Below are 23068 nucleotides of genomic sequence, written 5' to 3' on the forward strand. Positions count from 1 at the left end.
CATCAGAAGACTCTAAAATTTGGAAAGAAGAAGTGAAGAGGGATCTCGGGATTCAACAAATAACATGGCATTGAGTTCCCTGGGGTTTCTTTCTTTGGCCTCTATATATCCTAACCAGTTGCTGAAGAAGCTCAAAATGAGATAGCAAAAAGGGTGCAGAACCCACTCCCAAAACAAAATCAAGCACCCAAGATCCAAAGATACTTTCAGACACTTTCTCTAAACAAAGTACTGGTGGAGGGCAGCCCTGATGAACAGAAACTTTTTGATAACACCAGAGTTAGTGCCAGGAGGGGAGAAACCTTTTCTAAAATTTCTGACCAGCATTTTCACTGAGATTCAAAAGAATAATGCATCTCTGATATTAGGAGAGAAAGCAGAAGGGATAATCTGGATTGAAACAATAACGTAAGAAAAAGTGTGACTGCTCCATGGAACCACTGAAAAGCAAAATGAATATTATAGACTAGCAATATATCTTGATAAAGCATACATTTAGGGGGAGAAGTTTGAAATTAATGGTAGGTATAGAATAATGAAAAATAAGTTCTGAAAAGTGGATTGATGTTTTCACTGACGACAACCTTACTAAACTGTTTAAAGTTGCTCTTCAGTTGAACAACAAAGAGGTGTCTGTTCCCTACACAGACTATTTCTCATGATTAATAAATCTTAGAACTATACAATTCTCTCTTGTAAAAGGAAATTTTATACCAAATCTCAATAAAATCATAACTGCTGCTTGACCTGACAATCCCTAGTGAACCACAAAACAGATTACATCTCGCATTATATTTAATTTATACAAGATTCTTAACAAGCTAAGTAGTTGCAGTTAATTCAATAAGCAATAAAGAGCCAGTGAAAGTTTATGAGCAAGGAAATATTACAATCAGAACAGCATGACAGTGAGCTTGCAAAATGAGATCAATTTGCCTTCCTATACTAAAATAAAATAAAATAAACAAATGACATTCAAAACATATTTTTTAAATGACAGGGAAAATTTAAGGCTATATTTAATTGTGTAAATTATCAGGAAACTTACTTACCAAAAGAAATATACAATGGGAATCATTAAAAAGCTATTAAAAGTTCTAAAAGTGGAAAAGCAAGGAAAGCAGGAAATTAAAAATTCAAAAAAAGTTGAGTGTGTCTGTACTCCCACATGCCCTGCAATATTCCTGTTTTGTTCTCTCTACAGCCCAGTTGAGAAGGCAGTGCAGAATATTAATCTGTAAAAATGTGAGAATACACAGGAAGATAGGGTGGAAGAGGTTAATCACTATATCGTTTCAGGTCTACAAAAATTACCGTCACAGATAGTAGGGGTACACTGGAGGAGGATGAAAAGCAAGCATAAAACAGGAAGCCACTGGTGAACTATTACTGTGGCCACGCACACGGTTCCTGCCCCGACAGAGTTAACAAATATCGCCAAAGCGTACAGAGCAGATCTAGGGAAGTACGGAGATGAGCAAACGAGAGACAGAGAGGGCAATCAATCTTCTGAAAATATAACACATAAACTGAGATAGATTTTTGACAACTTTTGCTTTCTGTATGTATGAAATGAAGACACTACTCAATAAGGTTACTGTAATGACTTAGTGAGAAGGTATATATGCACTACTATAGTGATTGGTCCATAATTTGAATTCAAATGTTATATCTCTTTCCATAAATATTCTTTCATTAGCATCAGTAATGCAATGAATATGGCACAATAGCAATCAAAATTTTATTTGAGAGTGGTCCAAATTTCTAAGACAAGATCCAAAAGCATGGACTTGGTGGACTAGGTATTGTTTTATAAATATAAATGAATGATGCTATAGGATTCAGGCAAGAGGAAATAAGGTACTTAAAGAGTTCAAACTGAGTTTTTTACAATGGGTAAGATTTGGACAAATGTCAATGGATAAAGGAAGATATGAAAAAGAGAAAATGCAAGATGAAACTTACTAACCAGAAAATTCACTTGAGAAAATGTTGAGTAAGGTGATTTTAGAAGAAGAAAAAAACGGTCAGGCTGAAGTCCATATTAGAAAATCATTAAAAAGGCTGAACATTAGGCTGGATGTAGATTATGAAGAGGATCCAATGTAATAAACAAGGAGCTTTCTCCTAAAGTAGTGGTTCTTAAAACGTTTTGCCTTTCGGACTCCGTTGCACTCTTAAAAATTACTGAGGCTCTAAAAACTTTTTTTTTTCTGAGTTATATCTATCAATATTTCTTATATTATAAATTGAAACTAAGAGATCTTTACAACACAAGAATACAAAGTACTCATTCCATTAACTGTCACTGATGATGAAAATCACACGTTATGCAGCCTCTGGAAAACTAACCTGTATTTTTATGAGATAATGAGACTAAAAGAAAATGTCATAATATTGTAACAAAAACGCATTTTAACCTCTTTGATCCCCTGAGGGGTCTTAGCAAATCCTGGGTTTTTCCATATCCATTTTGAGGCTGGCCTTTCTGTAGCAATGAGAATGACCAAATCAATGCAGGGAACTGTTTTTTGTTTTCTTCAGCAAGGAGAGATGAGAAAGCCTTCCTCAGGGATCAGTGCAAAGAAATAGGGGAGAACAATACAATGGGAAAGAGAACAGATCTCTTCAAGAAAATTAGAGATACCAAGGGAACATTCCATGCAAAGATGGGCTCAATAAAGGACAGAAATAGTAGGGACCTAACAAGAGCAGAGGATATTAAGAGGTAGCAAAGAAGAACTGTACAAAAAAGATCTTCACGACCCAGATAAGCACAATGCGGTCATCACTCGCCTAGAGCCAGACATCCTGGAATGCAAAGTCAAGTGGGCCTTAGGAAGCATCACTACGAACAAAGCTAGTGCAGGTGATGGAATTCCAGTTGAGCTATTTCAAATCCTGAAAGATGACGCTGTGAAAGTGCTACACTCAATATGCCAGCAAATATGGAAAACTCAGCAGTGGCCACAGGACTGGAAAAGGTCAGTTTTCATTCTAATCCCAAAGGCAATGCCAAAGAATGCTCAAACTACCACACAATTGCACTCATCTCACACGCTAGTAAAGTAATGCTCAAAATTCTCCAAGCCAGGCTTCAGCAATACGTGAACCGTGAACTTCCAGATGTTCAAACTGGTTTTAGAAAAGGCAGAGGAATCAGAGATCAAATTGCCAACATCCGCTGGATCATCAAAAAAGCAAGAGAGTTCCAGAAAAACATCTATTTCTGCTTTATTGACTATGCCAAAGCCTTTGACTGTGTGGATCACAATAAACTGTGGAAAAGTCTGAAAGAGATGGGAATACTGGACTATTTGACCTGCCTCTTGAGAAACCTGTATGCAGGTCAGGAAGCAACAGTTAGAACTGGACATGGAACAACAGACTGGTTCCAAATAGGAAAAGGAAGTGAAAGAGGAGAGTGAAAAAGCTGGCTAAAAGTGCAACATTCAGAAAACTAAGATCATGGCATCCGGTCTCATCACTTCATGGCAGATAGATAGGGAAACAGATGGAGGCCTGGCATGCTGCGGTTCATGGGGTCGCAAAGAGTCAGGCAAGACTGAGTGACTGAACTGAACTACAGTGAAGACTAGAGCAGAAAGATAGAGGAAAAGCCCGAGATTTGGCATAGCAGTGAGTGAGATATGATGACCACAGCCAAACAACATTTACAGAAAATTTCATAAGTCTAGAATTCCAAGTAGCAAAAGAGGAACAAACTGACTTACTTTCTTCCTTAATTTCATTGTACCGCTTTTTCCCTCGCGTGGGCACACCATACCCTCGTTTTACTGATTTTCTTTCAAACCCTACCAAGTTCCCTCAGTGTCCTGGTGGTTTAAATCACCAAGACCACCACCACCAACAATACATTGTGTTAGGCAAAAGTGACATATTTTAGCAGAAACTTATCACAGACTTTGAAATTTGAAAACTTGGAATCCAGTTCTTTCTACATGATTTACTAGAAATGGGACCCCAGGCAAGAACTGTTACCTCAGTAAGCCTCATTCTCCTCAGTAGAACTGCAGTGTTACATTTGCATTGAGTGATAGGTTATGAAACAACTATACTGAAGAAAAATAATTATGCTAAATAAAACGATGCCTAAAGTAAAATAAAAATTATGCATATTTTATAGATGATAACATTAACACATTCTTATGGTAGAAAACATGGGGGAAAAAATCTTCCATAATCCTACAACCAGACATAACTACTATTAATGTAATTATTCCTCCTGATAGTGTTTTGGTTGTTATACAGAATAGATAATTATATTAACATAAAGAGGTGTTTCTGTGTTTTTTTCCTAAACTTTAATTTCTAAGCTCATTACAAATTCCCAGAAAACATAACTTTAAGGAATATTTTACTTCATCAAGTGAAATATACTGTTCAACTAGTCTTCTAGTCATAGATATTTAACTTCTTCTAAATCTTTGCTATATTTTTTTAAAAATACTACAGAACACTGTTGTTGTTTAGTCACTAAGTCATGTCTGACTCTTTTGCGACCCCGTGGACTGTAGCCTGCCAGGCTCTTCTGCACATGGGATTTCCCAGGCAAGAATACTGGGGAGGGTTGCCATTTCCTTCTCCAGATCTTTCTGACCCAGGGACCAAACCTGCATCTCCTGCATTGGCAGGTGGATTCGCTACCACTGAGTCACCAGGAAAGCCCCTATATGAACATGCCTGTATATAAATATTAAGATTTGATTTTTTCAAGACTGCCTATGAAAAAAGAAGAGTTTCGACAAAAAGTAAAAATAATAACAGGCAAAACTGACCAAAATGTTTATTACAATGCACTCTATCCTTATCAAGTCCAAAATACATTCAACTGGAACTTGATTTTTCTATCTTTGCTATGTGTTTCACTGTACCCAGTATTCCCATTGTTGGGCTGGATTGTTGCATCCCAAAATGTATATCTACCCAGAAGTTAACCTTATTTAGAAAAAGTATCTTTGTGGACATGCTGAAGGTAAGGACCTTCAGATAAGATCATATGTATTAGGATAGGTCCTAAAGAGTGTTCTTAGAAAAGTAGGAGGAAAGATATGCAGGAGAAGCGTCCATGTGACGATGGAGGCAGAGACTGGAGTGATGTGTGTACAGGCCACACAACGCCAAGGACTGCCAGCAGCCACCAAAAACTAGGAGACAGACGTGAAGAGGATACTGTATCAGAGCCTGCAGAAGCAACTAAGTCCCACCATCACCCTGCTTTCAGACTTCTGACCTCCAGAACTGTGAGAGAAGGAAGTTTCTGGTATTTTAAGCCACAAAGCTTGTGATAATTTGTTATGGCGGCCTTAGGGCCTGAAGATAATCTCCAATCACATTTTAAATCAATGCCTAGTCACTGTTTCAAAAGACTCATCAACTATTTTCCACTAAATTTCCCTGAATTCTCCCATTAATATTTGGTTACATATCATTTTTTTAAAGCACTATGAACATCACCTTACTTACATGTTGCATCCATTAATGATAATCTAGTTGCAGTTCTAATGTAGCTTTTGTTTACTCAGTCATAATATAAGTTCCTCGCAGGCAGAGATTGTATCTTAGACGCCTTAGTTGTCAGACATTTCACTTAACACAGTGCTACATACAGTGTATGATTTAATGGTATCCTATTTCCTAAAAAAAGGATGACTAAAAACTTTTTTATGTATATTAAATCATCTTCATGGAATAGTTCAGAATGCTTATGGGATCATTTAAAGGTCAATATATTTTCCTGCTCTTAAAACTGAAGCCTGGTCTTATATATATCCTCACTGCCTATTGTTTTAGAAGATCAATATCTATTGTCAATGACTTAAATATCTACACTAGGAATCTAACAATATACCAGATACAGCAAGAATTATGGAAGTTAGAAGAGATATAACAGAATAAAGCACCAGTAAAAACCTCTTCTGTAGATGTTAAGATGTGGCTACAAACAAAAGAAGTTCACCATGAAATATTCATATTACGTTTTATAGTTACTTAAGGAACAGTTGTTTAACAATTTTCACAATTACCTGGAAAAAAAGAACAGTATTAAACAACAACAAAAAAATCTAAGTATACAACATACCTGAGTTCGTAAAATTTCAGTTTTTGACAACTGCATGTCACCAGTCAGTTCTTTCACCACAATGCCCAGTGGCTCCAGACGTTTGCTGAAGTAATTTGTCATTTCAGCTGCCAAGGCCTTCATTGGAGCAACATACACAATCTGCGCCCAAGAAACACTAGCTTGATGAATGAGTAAAACTACAATGTCATTTGTTTCAAAGAAGTCAACTGAAGTCATATTTATTGTGATATATGATTCTAGCCACTTATGGTGAAAAATCTTAATATTGATAGATGAAAAATACTTATCTTTGTTGTATAAGTGTACATCTGTTTAAAGAACTACAAAATGTTTATATAGCATCATCACTTTGAAAATTGGTGCTTTAAAGCTAAGTGCATTTTGATAGCTTTCACAGGGGTAGTGGGACTTTCATAGCACAAAGAGGTATTGCCTAAAAGTAATGACAGAAACCATGCAGCATTCTCTATATGACTTCCTGTGTAATATCCTTAAAAACTACCAGATATTAGACAAAATATACAACTGCAAAATGGTTTTAGATTTTACAATTTAAAAAGCTGTTGTTCAATTTAATTCCTACCTTAAATTCATTCTTTTTGATAACACCTTGCTGAAAATGTTGGCGAACTTCATGTAAAACTGTAAGCATCGCAATGTTGGTTTTTCCAGCTCCAGTAGGGGCACAAATCAGCATGTTCTCATTGGTGTTGTAGGCAGTCTCAAACACAATTGACTGGATTCTATTCAGTCTCCTCATTCCTTTAAAAGCCAGCTGTCCAATCTAAAAAGAAAAAAAAAAATATCAACAATAAAATGAAAATGTGAAGGTCCCGCACAAAACATTAAATGCCATCTTTTTTTAATTAAAAAGAAAGACTAATTTATTTAGTCTCTCATATCCTATATTTAAGCTGTATGCAGTTGAGAACAACTCACAACAATTGCACCTGGGAAATGAAACTCACTAAATTTGAAAAATATGATGAGACTACACCTGTATCCAGCACAAGCTCGAATCAAGATTGCCAGGAGAAATATCAATAATCTCAGATATGCAGATGACACCACCCTTAGGGCAGAAAGTGAAGAGGAACTAAAAAGCCTTCTGATGAAAGTGAAGGAGGAGAGTGAAAAAGTTGGCTTAAAGCTCAACATTCAGAAAACTAAGATCGTGGCATCTGGACCCATCACTTCATGGCAAATAGATGGAGAAATAGTGGAAACAGAGGCAGATTTTATTTTGGGGGGCTTCAAAATCACTGCAGATGGTGACTTCAGCCATGAAATTAAAAGATGCTTACTCCTTGGAATAAAAGCTATGGTCAACCTAGACAGAATATTAAAAAGCAGAGACATTACTTTGCCAACAAAGGTCAAACAAATGGTTTTTCCAGTGGTCATATATGGACATGAGATTCAGACTATAAATAAAGCTGAGTGCCAAAGAATTGATGCTTTTGAACTCTGGTGTTGGAGAAGACTCTTGAGAGTCCCTAGGACTGCAAAGAAATCCAACCAGTCCATCCTAAGCGAAATCAGTCCTGAATATTCATTGGAAGGACTGATGTTGAAGCTGAAACTCTACTACTTTGGCCATGTGATGCGAAGAGCTGACTCATTTGAAAAGACCCTGATGCTGGGAAAGATTGAGGAGAAGGGGACCACAGAGGATGAGCTGGTTGGATGGCATCACTGACTCAACGGGCATGAGTCTGAGTAAACTCTGGGAGTTGGTGATGGACAGGGAGGCCTGGCATGCTGCAGTCCATAGGGTCGTAAAGAGTCGGACACGACTGAGCGACTGAACTGAACTGATCATCACTGTCATAGGTCATCTTTGTCTCTTATATAAAACTTCTAAAATACTATGGCAAATGAATGCTGCAATTTCCAGTCTTTATAGGCTCATGACAAGAAATATAGAGTCCACTATTCCTAGATTAGAGATCTGGTCATGTCACATTTCAGCTTGAATATTTTCTGACTTCTCACTGTCAATTTTAACTATACAGAATACACAGATCCTTTAAGACACAGAAGGTACAGCAAACAGGACCCTTCAAAATGTGAACCCTTGTTTATAATCTTCTAATACCACAAACTATACATACTATTTTCTGGACATTTTTTGTGCCTTTGCACTACTTATAATGCCTTTCCCAGCCTGGAGAAATTCTTCATTATCACTTTAAGTTCAAATGTAATCTCTGGTCCCCTCCAATTCCACACATAATTATTTATGCATTTATATTTTGCCATAATTCAAAAGATTTAAGGAAACTCCCATTTCTCTCAGCAGCTAGACATTCCATATAACCTTCTTTATATATTGTCATTATGATCCTTACCCACAAACACTGAAATAATTTGTTTATATGTACATCTGGCCCACCGGATTAAAACTAAGAATTCAGTTTTATTACTCTTTGCATTACCATAGTACTTAATGAGTTGCCAGGAACATAGTAGGCCTATGAATAAATTTTTATTGATTGATAAGTCAAGCTGAGTAAATGAGGGAAAACAGTACAAGTCTTAAAAAGATACACACTACATATACAATATCTTCCAAAGGAACAGTAAACTAGATTTAAGCAAAAATATGTAGAAGTTGTAGAAAAAAAAAAATACCTATTTTCAACCTTGAATAAGAAACATTTCCTTTGTTCCTAAAGGTTACAGTTCAATCAAGAAGTCAACTAAGCCATCAGAAGAAAATGCTGACAAACAAACTTATTACACACGGAGGTTTATCGCATTCTGTTCAACAATCACGTATTGATCACTTACGCAAATATTACTGTGCTAAGGACTTATATAAATATAAATACTTTCTCTTAACAAAAGTTAGGGAGGTCTAAAATGATCCTTACAACATATTAGTTTGTGGTTTAAAGGGGGAAAGGTGATAGAATTATATTATGTCAGTTTAGCTATCTATATTAAAGATACAATCCACGTGCTGAGGCATCTGAGGGAGAGCCTCAGTAAGCAGAAAGCTATTTCAGGCAGAAGGAACAGAGTATTAGAAGGACACCTAGAACTTGTTAAAAGTTAGTAGTTGTGTGACAGAGATGGGAGGAAGGGGCAGCAGAGATGATGCAGATGGAACAGTAGGTCATGACCAGACTAAGAAGACTGAACTACTGTAGAGACTCTTTATCTCTAGATTTTCCTAAAAGATTGCAGGGAAGCAGAGGAAACTGAGGCCTAAAGAGAAGTTAAATAGCTCACTCAAGTCCACAGCACTAATAAACTGTGGAAGAGATGAGACCTGAACTGATTTTCCTTTAGCTTCAATACAAATTACCACCAAATACGTATGCTGTCTAAAATACCATCATACAATGATTTTTGCCAGTTAATAACTCTATATTCAAAACCACTGCAAAAGAATCCTTAAAATATTGTTGCATATATGCACTCTTTAGTAGTAATATAACATGCTGATGAGAAAAAGCAAGTTACCCCAAAAAACCCACAAAAATTTATTAATTTAAGCAGCTCATGTTCTGCCCCCTTCTCCAAAGTTTTTTTTTTATTTTTTATTTAAAATTTAGAAAAATGAATGAAACAATTTTCATGAATAAACTTATCAGTAAAAGAATAAAAGGAATATGCAGAGACAGCAACCATAACTTTATTTAAAAATATCACTAGAAGATTCAATGTACTTCAAATTAATTCTGTGAGCTACTGGAACATGAGATAATTAAGCTAAAGTTCATTATGCATAAGGAATTTCTTGTATTTGAAAAATATTCAAATTATATTCACAAATATCTTAGGAAAACCAAAGATTAAAGAGGAAGAAAAGTGTGACTATATCAAAACTCTAATTTACTCAAATGTTGAACTATGTAATAATAATATCCATCATTTTATTTATACATGAAACATCCACTAATGTCTAATTAAATGGCACTAACAATCATTGCTTCCAAATATTTAACATCCTAACTCATGTATTGACTTTTTATGCTAATGAGTATAAAAAGTTAAACTGCAATTATTTTTCTTAGTATGTTAATATTTGCTCTTAAACAGAAAACGGAGTAACTCATGGCTAATTTATCATAAAGGCTTTATGTTTAGCTCAGATAGTCATTCTAAATATGTACCATTTTCCCTTTTAGCTTTACTATGCATTTTCAAAACATTATAATCAGTAGATGAAAATGTTACAAGTTTCATCCTAAATCCACTTGTCTATGCATATTTTGGATTCATCATACTACTAATCTCACAGAAATGACATGGCTCATATGTGCAAATCCATGGAAAGTATATGTTTCTAATATACTTCACCAAACACTAGCTACACAGACTGCTGTCAAATGCAGGTTTTATCTTTAAAAAAATACTCTGTATAATACGATTTACCTGGAAGAACAAAAATGTACACTAAACATACTGCATTAAATGTTTATAATAATCAAATGTAGGTACTACCAGTTAAAATGCATTCACTGGGTACCTAAGATGAAGCCAAGATCATGCCATCCCTCCCAAGTTAGTGTATGTATCATAAGCTTAAGTTTTAAACAGTAAACATCAATCTCAGCATATATTTAGGAAAAATCATATAGATACCAAAGACATATAATTTTCACAGTTTAAGTTTCTTCCATTTTTAGATAGCATGTGCCTTAGGCTCAAAATATCACAACTCAGGACAGTCAGTCCAAGCTCTATACGCTGGAATCCACTGCTCTCATGTTCTACAAACCATATTCCACACTATAAACTGCTTAGCCGTGGAATATATTCTGTTTACTAAGATGGAAAACAGCAAGATGCACAGCAGTATTATACTACTTTTCTCAAAGATGGTAGGGAAGCAACTATACATCAATAAAATTTTTTCAAAAAAGATGACAGCAGTAGGGAATAGAGAATAAGAATCTACTATTTGTATATGCTTAATATTTAACATTAAAATATGTTCATATTTCCTTGTAGACATTTTAGGAGGATACTCACAATCTAATATAGTGATAGAAGGAAGTAAGAATCTGGGCTGAGAGGGGACAAGAATAAATTAAAGAGATAATTTGCTATTTAAAGATTTCTAGTTTTTACAATGTGATAATACTTACAGAAGAAGAAAAAGACAACAGGCATGCACAAAGATATACAACTGACTTCCTTAAAAAAAATAGAAAAACTAAAGATGGGTCTGATTAAGTTGTGATGCCTAAATGAGCTCTCAAGTATTGCAAAAATATTTCATATTAAAAAGTTCCTCTCAATATTCCTAGAGCTTTACCCTACACAGAGAAAAAGGAAAACTGAAGGACTTCCCTGATGATCCAGTGATAAAGACTCTGTGCTCCCAATGCAGGGGACATGGGTTCGCCCCTGGTTGGAGAATTAAGATTCCACATTCTGTGCAGCATGGCCAAAACAATTTTAAAAATTTTAAAATAAAGTTAAATTGAATTACTCTCTTGAAGTTTCTTTAAATTAAGTCATATGTCCCTCCTCCCATTGTCTTCCTCAACATTCTCTTTTTCGGTCTTCATATGCTGAATTCCTCAAAGGCTTTTCTCTATCAGAAGTTTAGGAATAGAAGAAACAGATTCTCTTCCTACAGTATCTAATACCTATAACATTAGATCAGGGACCTCACCCAAGATGGTATCGCTTCATCAAAAGTCCAGATCTATCATTAAATGCAAAGCCTAAATTACACCCTGCTGTTATCTCAAACGTACCCTCCCACTTGTTCATCATGCACTGAACTCTGCCCAGCAAGTGCCAAGCTATCAGGGCTTATATTCTGTCTTGAAGAGCTAAAGGTGGAGCAGGTGAACCTAGGCCACCAGTTTGTTCCTTAGGCCCCAACTACACCTCTCCTACTACACACCTGCACACCACAACCTTTAATGACCTGGTACACTGCTTCACTGGCTGCTAACCCCACACTGATATTTGTGGCAAGATCTGAGATGTATACGTTACAAAACAAAACCTAAAATGTTATTTTTAATACTCTCGAATTATAGATAAATCCAGAAGATAATAAATTCATTATTATTTAAATTGGCAGGTAAATTATTCACTAGTTCATTTAATGATAATAGTACCAGTTAGCTAGCATTTCTATTGAGCACATACTACATATGAGGCTTAGCTTTATATGCTTTAAGGGGATTATTTCTCTCAGTATCCAAAGAAAACCCATAAAGTAGGTCTTTTTTTTTATTATCCTTAAAGACAGGGAAACTGGGCATGGAGGAATTGAAGACTGTGCCCTAGGACAAATGACCAAGAAGTAGCCGAGCAAGGACTGGAACAAGTTCAGATTTTAAAGTCCAAGTTAAAAACTTATGAAGTTTACTGATTTCATTATTTTTTACACTTTTGTTCCTTATGATGATCTTTTTTAACCAAGCATAACTTAATTTTATAAAAATAAAAATATATATAGATATAAAATATAAAAATATAAAGTCATGAAAATAATGACCATACTAATAAATAAATGCAAAATACACTAAGAATGTTTTTTGATCTGGGTGTTTAAGACTCTTTAAACTGGATTATTCTTGTAATTTTTATGTCTTCATATGCATCATACATGTTGCTTTTAAATGATCAACACAGAAATTTGCATATCATTTAGCATAAAAATTCCACTTCCAAAAAATTTACTTAAGTTATACTAACTGAACAAGAATGCCAGATTAAGCTCAAAGATATCTGCTAAAATATTATTCATAATTTAAGAAAAAGCTAATACAATTTGAATGTACATAAACAGAAGACAAACAATTCATGACGCATTCTTTATGGATTACAGTAGTTACATAGGACGCTGTTGCTTAGTCGCTAAGTTGTGTCTGACTCTCTTGCAACTTCATGGACTGTAACCTGCCAGCCTCCTCTGTCCATGGGATTTCCCAAGCAAGATGACTGGAGTGGGTTGCCATTTCCATCTCCAGGTGATCTTCCCAACCCAGGATTGAACCTGCATCTCCTGCTTGGCAGGTGGATTGTTTAGCACTGAGCCACCTGGAAAACCCTAAATAGGATGAGGAAGATATATATTCTTACAAAAAAACACACCTAAATGGGGAAAACAAAATATGTCACAGAACAGTAACATAATTAATTAAATATAAACTGTTATACAAAAAACTATGAAATGATCTATATCAAACTGTTTCACTGGATCTGGGGTTATAAAGGAATTTTACCTTCTGTTTTATAAATTTAGATATTAAATTTTAGATATTATTTTTTATAGAACAGATTTTATAATCAGATCCACAAAAATGCTTTTCTCTATACATAAAAAAAATATTTATCTTGAGGAAAAACAAAAAGGGAAGATTTAGTCTATGCTGTCTTAATGTATTAAAAATAGTAATAATTTCTTTCTTAACAGCTCTAAACAATGTTTTACGTTAATAAAAAGTAACTGACTCACTCTGTTTTTCATTATGTCATATGAAGAGTTCTATATCTTTACCAAAAACCAAATTTCCAATTTGTACTCCTACTTGAAAACACATTGAAAAATTACTGAATGCTGTTAATTAAGAGATAAGGGGTAAAAAGAAAAAAAGAGATAAGAAAGACAGTGTATGGTAATTATTAGTTACTCTTTACTAGAGTTATATGTTTTAATGTTTTATGATATTAATTCATTTTGAACCAGACAATCTGGGTAGAGGAAATTAAGTCTTAGCAACAAAAGACCTCAGGAAGGTAATCTTCTATTGAATCTTTGAAGGAAATGAGATTGTAAGATTTTGTGAAAATCAAGTAAGTTAGTTATTGTCTAATATGAAACTGAGCCAATTTTCATTACATACAAAAAAGCAGTAAGAAATCACAATGCATAATTCATAATCCTTTCATATTATTTAAAGGAATGCATTTACATCATTTAAAAGAGTAACCAAAAATACTCCATATGCCCTGAAGTATCAATTTCTAAAAATTCTCTCATCCTGAAGATAGTCCATTTGACAACAACCCAAAAAATCCAATTAAATAAACAGATGGATCTTCTAAATACACTGAACTCCTTGATGACAAAATGATAAAGAAGTAGCTATTACTAGCCTTGAAGAGAAAAATACAAGGAAAGAAAAACGAATAACAGCAACACTAGCACCTTTAATTGAGAACTTAAGGCACAATGGGCGTTAGAAAAAAGGAGCATTATCTTCTCGGAAGGGAAAGGTCTCCTCCTTACTTCCAGGTTTGTGCTAAGGCTTAACTACTGAGAAAACTAAGAAGAAAATCTCAAGAGGAAACTCTAAAAGACAAAACTCTGTCTGTACAATAACGAATTCCACGTGATCGCACATGTGGGTTTCTACCAGCACACTCAGCAGGTCAGATGTCCTGAAACACCTTCACCAATGTGCTGTGGCAAGAGGCACGTTCCCAATGCACAAAAAGACAGTGAGAGGGAACTCTCTGGCAGTCCAGTGGTTAAGACTCTGCACTCCAAGTTCAAGGGGCATGGGTTAGAGTCCTGGTTGGGGGACTAAGATCACACAGGCCACACAACAGGGCCAAAAATGAAAAAGCAAAAACAAAAACACGGTGGAACCTCAGTTTTGAGTCTGAGTTGGGTAGGTTTGGCTGCATCTCTAGAATAAACAAGGGCTGGATTCACAAACCAGGATTATAATTACATATACAAACTTTAGATGCTTAAAGCAGAAGTAAAATTAGAGGCAAAGAATAAGGCATTTTCTACTAAGGAAATAAATTATTTTCATAAGGGAGATGAATTTATCCTGACATTATATATTGTAAGTAGCCCTCCAGGATATCACTTTTTTAAAGTGTTAGACCTTAAAAATGTAAGACACTATTATTTAATTGGTATTAGTCTTTTTGACCAGAATTGTGGGGCCTGCCTCCTAATAAACAGCCATACCTCTAACCATGGCAATGCAACAGAAGAGTCTCTGTCCAATTCAGTGGAGTTCCACAAAGAAAACGTCATTTTCAGTTTCTTGGCTGGTATTTATAATAATAACCAGTTTTAGCTCTGACCTTAACTTCTAAATTACTTTCATTAGCTTGCTTGAAATCTTTAAAGCAGGTGAAGTATTTAGGCACTTAATGCAGTCAAGTTCACAAAAATGTTATATTTATTAAATTATAGGTAATTTCTTCATTTAAAATTTAAAACGTTTTTACAGTATGAATGACTTTGAACTTTCCAAAACTAATTAAGTAAATCAAGGATGTCATTTTAAATATATAATCCTTAAACAAGAAAATGTAATATTAAGAGAATCCTCATAAAATGAAGTGTTTTGAAGGATACGGCTTCTCTTTGTGGCTCAGCTGGTAAAAAATATGCCTGCAATGCGGGAGACCTGGGTTCGATCCCTGGGTTGGGAAGATCCCCTGGAGAAAGAAAAGGCTACCCACTCCAGTATTCTGGCTTGGAGAATTCCATGGACTGCATAGTCCATGAGTTTGCAAAGAGTCGGACACGACTGAGTGACTTTCACTTCACTTTGAAGGATAATGAACTATTTTCCCTAACTAACCTTACAGTATTTGAATAACTTATTATGATGTCAAGAATTCATATAATATAGAACAAAAACTATATAGCAAAAACTCATTATATAAATGAAAGTATTAATGACTTATTTAGAATAGTTCAATATACAAATGTGCACACACATGTGTGTATTCAAATATTCCACTGCTTGGCATTGACTTTTTTCTCAACCCTTGAGATCTTCATTTATTTGCTAAGATGGGGAATAGTAATCTGGACATTTCTTAACAGTCCTCCGAGTGATTATTGCAAACAAGCAAGACTGAGAATTGTTAGCCTACCTAACTTTTCCTACCTACACCGAACATAGTGATTAAGTTTTTCTTAGTCATCTAGTATTTTCATAAGTTAACACAACCTACTCCAGGAAGATTAAAGTACATTTTACTCAGAAAAACTCTGGTTTAAACATGTATCAAATTAGAAGGGAGAAGTGAGGTAAGGGGACCCTCCCTGTACGACAAACGCTTTACCTGAACTTCTTGTATAGTATGTAAAGATTTAAAGGATAAGCAAAACATTTAAAGGAAGAAATTATGAAAGTTATACAATAAAGCATGACAATTTCTTCATATATTGATTTCCTCTGATATATTCAAAACTACCCAAATTACATAATTACTGGGGTTTCCCTCAGGGCTCAGATGGTAAGGAATTCACCTGCAATGCAGGAAACCTGGGGTTAATCCATGGGTCCGAAAGATTCCTGAAGAAGGGAATGGCAACCCATTCCAGTATTCTTGCCTGGAGAATTCCACGGACAGAGGAGGCTGGTGGGCTACAGTCCATGGGGTTGCAATCAGTTGGACATGACTGAGCAACTAACACTTTCAAATTACATAATTATTATTTTCATACAACTCTAAAATTTATCAAGAATGTAAGAGCTTGCAGAGAATACAAAAAGCAAGGTAACCCTATGTTTATTTAGCCACTGTTTGATATTTGCACCGTTCAATCCAATGAACCTTGTCCTTTCCAAAACATCTTGCTTTCAGGGTTTATACAGGGGATTCAGTTAAATAATGTGATATAATGTGCCTAAAAAAATGTACAGTATTAACTAAAAAAATGCAAATTCCTATGCTTTATCTCTATTAATTTAAAGCCATTTTCTACATTACTTCAATATTCATCTTTGCTGTGTGCTGTACTATGCTCAGTTGTGTCTGACTCTTTGTGATCCTATGGACTGTAGCCCAGCCAGGCTCCTCTGCCCATGTGATTTCCCAGGGAAGAATACTGGAGTGGGTTGCCATTTCCCCCTCTAAGGGATCTTCTCAACCCAGGGATCAAACCTGCATCTCCCATGACTCCTGCATTGCAGGCGGATTCTTTACCGCTAAGCCATTGGGGAAGCCCCAGTATTCATCTTTGAGGAATTTTAATGTTACTTATACCAAAATAATTCCATCTTTCCATATGTCTTAACAGAAAGTTTCAAAGTATGCCCTGAACCTTGTCAGGATTGCAATACCACACTGCAATTTGGGTAGCTCATCTTTCAAAATATATCACAGATGCTGCTACACGTTTTCTGTGTGCTGACACATGTAATCTTCTCAGAATAAACAGACTGATAAGGAAACTGAAACTCAGAGGTGTTATGTAACTTGATCCACATCACAAAACGTGCAGAAGGTAAAGCTGAGAATCCCATCAGTTCTATTGCCTAACGCAATAGTTAGTTGCTCAAATGCACGATCCTAATTCCAAACCTTTTGATATCCACCATAGCACAGTGACTTGCATCAATCAAGACTCAAGAAATGATTCCTGATGACAGATAAGCAATTCACATATATTTTCAAAGACAAATAACAAAACCCTATAGTAGTAATACAATCCTACTCAATATTTCTGTCTATCCGTGATAGGCCTGCGTAACTACAACACCCAGTATGTTGGAAAATATGGACAAAGTTCATTTCTAAAGCAGCTTGAAATTCCCACAAGTTAAATTCATGTACATTTCAGACTTTTGAAATCATCTGAGTTCTAACATTATCATTCTGGGGTAGCTCAATATGCTGTTATGCTTTTAATCTTCTCTCTTCTAATTTTCCTCCCCATACAATCAATAAAGTATAGGTTGTAAAGAAAGTTATTTTGTTCAATTACTCCTAGCTAGAGGCAGATGTTAGTCATAACTCTCCTTAGCAGGTATTTTTCAAGCAGCTGGTGCCCTTTTCCTGGTTAGCTGTTTGCAGCATTCCCAGTAGACTTTACAGTACAATCCTACAAAAGTTCAGGGCATACAGACAAAATTAATTCTTTTTTAGAAAAGAAAATATAGATTCACTCCTTCAAATCACACTTAGCTATTTCATATATTTGAACTATAATGTACCTTCATACCAAGTAAATATTACTTTTTAATCATATAAATGTTTGCTGAGAGTCAAAATATATAAACATTTCTTATGGGAAAGCTTATCTCGTGGAACAAATTTTTATATACTGCACATTTATTGACTCCTAAAACAGAAAACCCCTAAAATCCTTTTGTTTTGTTTAGTTGCTAAGTCATGTCCAAACAGAGAACCCAGTCCAGCCCATCCAAATCGGACCTCCAGAACGCTGAGATAATAAATGGATGTTTTAAGTCACTAATATCTTGGTAATTTCTTATACAACAACAGAAAGTTAACACAAAGTCACATCATAATCAAACTACCTAAAACCAGTGAGGAAAAGAAAATCTAAAAATCAACCAGAAAAAAAAAAAAAGACTATGTAGAGAAGAAGATTAAGAATGAGGACAAGTTCCTTATTAGACACAATGTAAGTAAGAAGACAACATCTGTAAGCTGCAAGAAGCAGCTACATCTGTAAGTACTAGGGAAAAAACTCATCAACCTAAAATTTCACAGCAAATGAAATATCTTTCAAGAACAAACACAAAATAAAGATTTTTTTTTTAGACATTCAAAACTGAAAGAATTTATCACCAGCAGACTTGCACTAGAAAAAATGAATACCAGATGGAAATCTGAATCTCCCTACACAAAGGCATAAAAGAGCAGATAGATGCACAAGTGTAAGGACGTTTCCTGGTTATCATTTAGACATCTTAAATGATATCTTAAAAAAAGACTGTTAACAGCAAAAAGAATAACAATGTGTTGTGGGGTTTACAACAGATGTAGAATGTGTCTATATTTACATATTTGTTTGTTCATTTGTTTGTTTTGGTGGTAATAAGTACTGAAAAATCTGACAAATATAATAGCAAATATTATCAGAATACTCATGTTTCTTTGATTGCCAAGTGAGGTGAGACATGCATCAAGGGAAATTATAATTTGTTGAAATGATCAGAAATTTAATATTTGTCACATTGTTTCCTTCCTGGTGAAATTCATGAAATCTTCTTCGATAAGATCTCTATCAGTATGAAAAAGACTGTAAGTTCACTTCTCAGTGCTGAACTTTAGATTTTGTTATTATTTCTTGATACCACCTCTAAAAAAAGCAGTGAGGAATTCAAGGTCATGGTGTTGATGAAACTGGTAATACGCTTGACAGTGTAATAAGCAGCCTGTGGGATGCTTCCGGAAAAGGCTTTTTATTCGGGTGTATGTCCAGGTTTTAGTAACATTTTTTCCTGTTCAGATTGATCTCATAAAAATGATTCACATTCTGAAGTGTTTTTCTGGATGCCTCTTTAGCTTTCTTGCTTTTGTAATTTGATTGAATCAAACTATGTCAATAAACTCTTTTAGCTTTAGGATCCCTTCAGGCTCAGAGAACACAGTAAAACCACAAGAAAAGTAACAGTTTTTTATACTCATTCTACTTCCCTTTTCCCAAACTCTTAGTCTTGAGATAACCAAAAATGTCAATAAATACAATGACAGGTTTCTTTATTTTCTATCAGTTAACTGGAAACTACCCTATGTCCTTTGGCTACCTCATGCGAAGAGTTGACTCATTGGAAAAGACCCTGATGCTGGGAGGGACTGGGAGCAGGAGGAGAAGGGGACGACAGAGGATGAGATGGTTGGATGGCATCACCGACTTGATGCACATGGATTTGGGTAGACTCCGGGAGTTGGTGATGGACAGGGAGGCCTGGCGTGCTGCAATTCATGGGGTCACAGAGAGTCGGACACGACTGAGCGAGTGAACTGAACTGAACTGAGCCTATGTCTTCATAGAGTGACTATGTACTTGTAATGAAAGAATACCTGAAAAGCATAAATGAACATAGAAGTAATGTGTTTAATAAATATAATTTCCAGAGAAACAATTAAGTCTTTTCATGTTATCCATACTCAGATTGATCTCACCAGTGTCAGTTTACATTTATCATTTTAAGCTAACATTCTATCTAAAATGTCTTAAGTACTCACAATTCTTCCAAGTGTTTTACATATATTAACTCATTTGATGACAGAGGATGAGATGGTTGGATGGCATCACTGACTCAATGAACGTGAGTTTGAGTAAACTCCACGCGTTGGTGTGCTGCAGTCCATGGGGTTGCAAACAGTCAGACATGACTGAGCAACTGAACTGAACTGCACTGACTTAATCCTCACAATAAAACGATGAGGTAGGTACTATCACCCCAATTTTACAAGGGACACACTGGATCTCAGAGAGTAACTTGGCCCCAGTCTTTCAGCTAGAATATGGGGAGCCACGATTCAAGCTCGTCCGGCTGGATTCACAGCTTCAGTCTTCATCAACATGTGACCTCCCGGACGTAACACACGCACCCTGCTCCTCTTCTTCTGTTTCTCATCTTAATAAATGACACCAGCACTCACCCATGTTGCCCCGGATATCATTTCAGTTTCTTCTCTCTGCTTCATCTGCTGTCATTTAACCTGTCATCAGATGTTATACAACTTCTAAACTAACATTTACTAACATTTAACTAGCAGCTATCTACTCTCCGTTGTCCCACTTTCTACATAGGCTCCACTTTCTTCATTCAGGCACACAGCATTTCTCCCTTTAATTATTGCAGCAACTCTACTCTCAACCATCAGTTTTTTTTTTTTTACTGCAACCAGAGTAATCTCTGTAAGTGAAAAAAAAATCTGATCATTTACTTCTATTTTTAAGAAGTAGCATTTCCCATAATAATGAATTTAAACTTACTATGTATGGTTTTCAAAGTCCTTCATGTGTACTAGTAAGTCTCTTTTTAGACTAATTTGCTGCCATGTTACATATGTAGCTTGCATACTAATAATACTGAAATACATGTTTACAAAAGGTCACATACTGTTTCATGGAGCATCCTTTGCATATGATACACCCCCCACCACCTCCTTTGTCTATCTGGCAAAATCCTATGCGCTCATTGACCTCCATGAAGACTTCTGTGAACTTGCTAATCTGCTTTCTCTGTGTTGCCATAGAAATCTGCACAACATACCCCGACTGTATTAATCACTTCCATAGGAATGGTGTGGGTCAGATACACTACATGGAGTAACTTAAGATCAGAGATAACACCCTGTTTATAATTTCCCTCAGGACCGAGCCTGTAAACATGGGATTCAATAATCTGGGGTCACAAAAATCCTCAAACTCTCTACATTGAGATTTTATAGGATTCAACTTTCTTAACTTCTCAAACAAAACATTATATGCACCTTTTACATTACTTTTCCAAACTAAATAGTATATTTGGATCAGTATTCCAATTCTGCCAAATAACATTCTATTGGCTATTTAAAAACTGTAACTCCCACCTGTGGAAACAGATAGCAGTCAACTGATTTAACACCAACAAAAAAGCAAACCTCACTCTTTCATCAAAATATCAAAGACACAGTTCTGTCTGCTTGGCATCTTTCACATGCTCCTTTTTAAAGGTAACAGCCTCATCTTCCCTTTGGGAAACTCCTCCTTGACTCCTGATGGCTCACAGAGGGCTGAGGGTGAGGAAACTCAAGTGAGCAGGCATAGTCAATTAAGAATCCCACACTCCTACCACGGGGAAAGCAGCTCAGAAATGAACTGGTGACACAAGTCAAGAAGATAAGAGCTCATCCCAGGAGTTTTTTTGTTTTGTTTTGTTTTAATGGGGAAAAGCCTCTTGCTTTCAGAATGAGGGGAGAGGAAAGCCTGGAGTTGCTGTCTTATGTTCTTCCCTGATTACATGTAAAAAGTATGTATCTGAGAGTTGGGATAAAAAGAACCAGAGAAATAAAAGGAGGGGAATAGAGGGTAAAAGACAGGGAGGAGAAGATAAGGGAGAAGGGAAAGAGAAGGAAATAAAGAAAGACACAGAGAGAGAGAGATGAAGATAGAGGAAAAGATCTGATGACATCATGTGAACTTATATATCCATCTGAATGCATAGGCAGCTTTATTCCCAGATATTTTGGTTAGAAAAGCCAACAGTCTGTCTTCATTGCTAAAACTTATTTTGAGTTTCATTTCTCTAACTTCCAAATGAGTGAGTTCTATCTAATACAGAAGCCCATCTAATGATTTTTTTGGTTTTTTTTTGGATTATTCCCTCTCCAAGAAAGTACAAAACCCATTTAAGAGCATTAACAGCAATTTTGCACATCATTTTAGAATTTTTAAATTATCCTTATCTTTTTAATCAAATTACAGAAGTATTTTAAGAAGACAAGAAAGACAGGACAAATTTATCTGATGCAACATGCAGTCAGCGAAAGGACATAAAAGCATTTTATCTATTGTTCCACAGGACTGTCAGGAGCAGAATCCAATTATGATCTCAGTGAAAAGAGAAAGATAACATCTTCAAGAGCATTTCTCTTGATACATAAAGACCCTGCCTTTTAAAAAAGATCCAAACTAACAGATGCATTTAACTAAACTAACAGTCTGTTAACATCTATATTTTTTCCTGAGCTCTATATTAATATCCACAGTAACAGCATCTAGTTGGGATCATTATCTACACTGCTAAGACATCAAAGAGTTTACTTATGTACTTATGACACTGCATTTGAACGTAGTATTCCCCAATTATTGCCCCTTATGAAAGTGCACATTTAAACCACAAGAAGAAAAATACAAGTAATACATAAAAATATGAATTAAAATGGCTAAAATAAAAATTAAAAAAAATGATACCCACCAAATGCTGGTGAATATGTAGAGAAACTAGATCACACTGGATTACTGTTGTGTAAATAAAATGATACTTTGGGAAAAAATTATGGTAGTTTCTTAGAAAACTAAACAAGTAATTATAATATGACTGAGTAACTGCATTCTTGGATATTTAACCCAGAGAAATGAAAACATACATTCGTACAAAAATCTGTACACACACACACACACACACACAAAATCTGTACACCAATATCTGGAGCAGTTATTTCCACATTATGGATGCAATTATGTATTCCGAAGTTTATAAACTAAAGCCCTAACTCCCAAAGTGACCCTTTAGGGTTCTGAGGTCATTT

The 23068-nt window shown here is 35.5% G+C and overlaps 1 protein-coding gene across 1 annotated transcript in view; it reads right to left on the reverse strand.

Annotated features, from left to right (window-relative positions):
- ASCC3 (activating signal cointegrator 1 complex subunit 3) overlaps positions 1-23068 on the reverse strand; it is a 255303-nt gene that overhangs the window by 159761 nt on the left and 72474 nt on the right. Inside the window, exons 9-10 of the mRNA XM_043439337.1 lie at positions 6690-6890; positions 6104-6244 (exon numbers count right to left, since the gene is read on the reverse strand). Of these exons, the coding sequence (XP_043295272.1) occupies positions 6104-6244; positions 6690-6890 (342 nt within the window). The remainder of the gene's footprint in view (positions 1-6103; positions 6245-6689; positions 6891-23068) is intronic.

Source organism: Cervus canadensis, chromosome 20, assembly GCF_019320065.1.
Source record: "Cervus canadensis isolate Bull #8, Minnesota chromosome 20, ASM1932006v1, whole genome shotgun sequence".
In the NCBI taxonomy this organism is placed as follows: domain Eukaryota; kingdom Metazoa; phylum Chordata; class Mammalia; order Artiodactyla; family Cervidae; genus Cervus; species Cervus canadensis.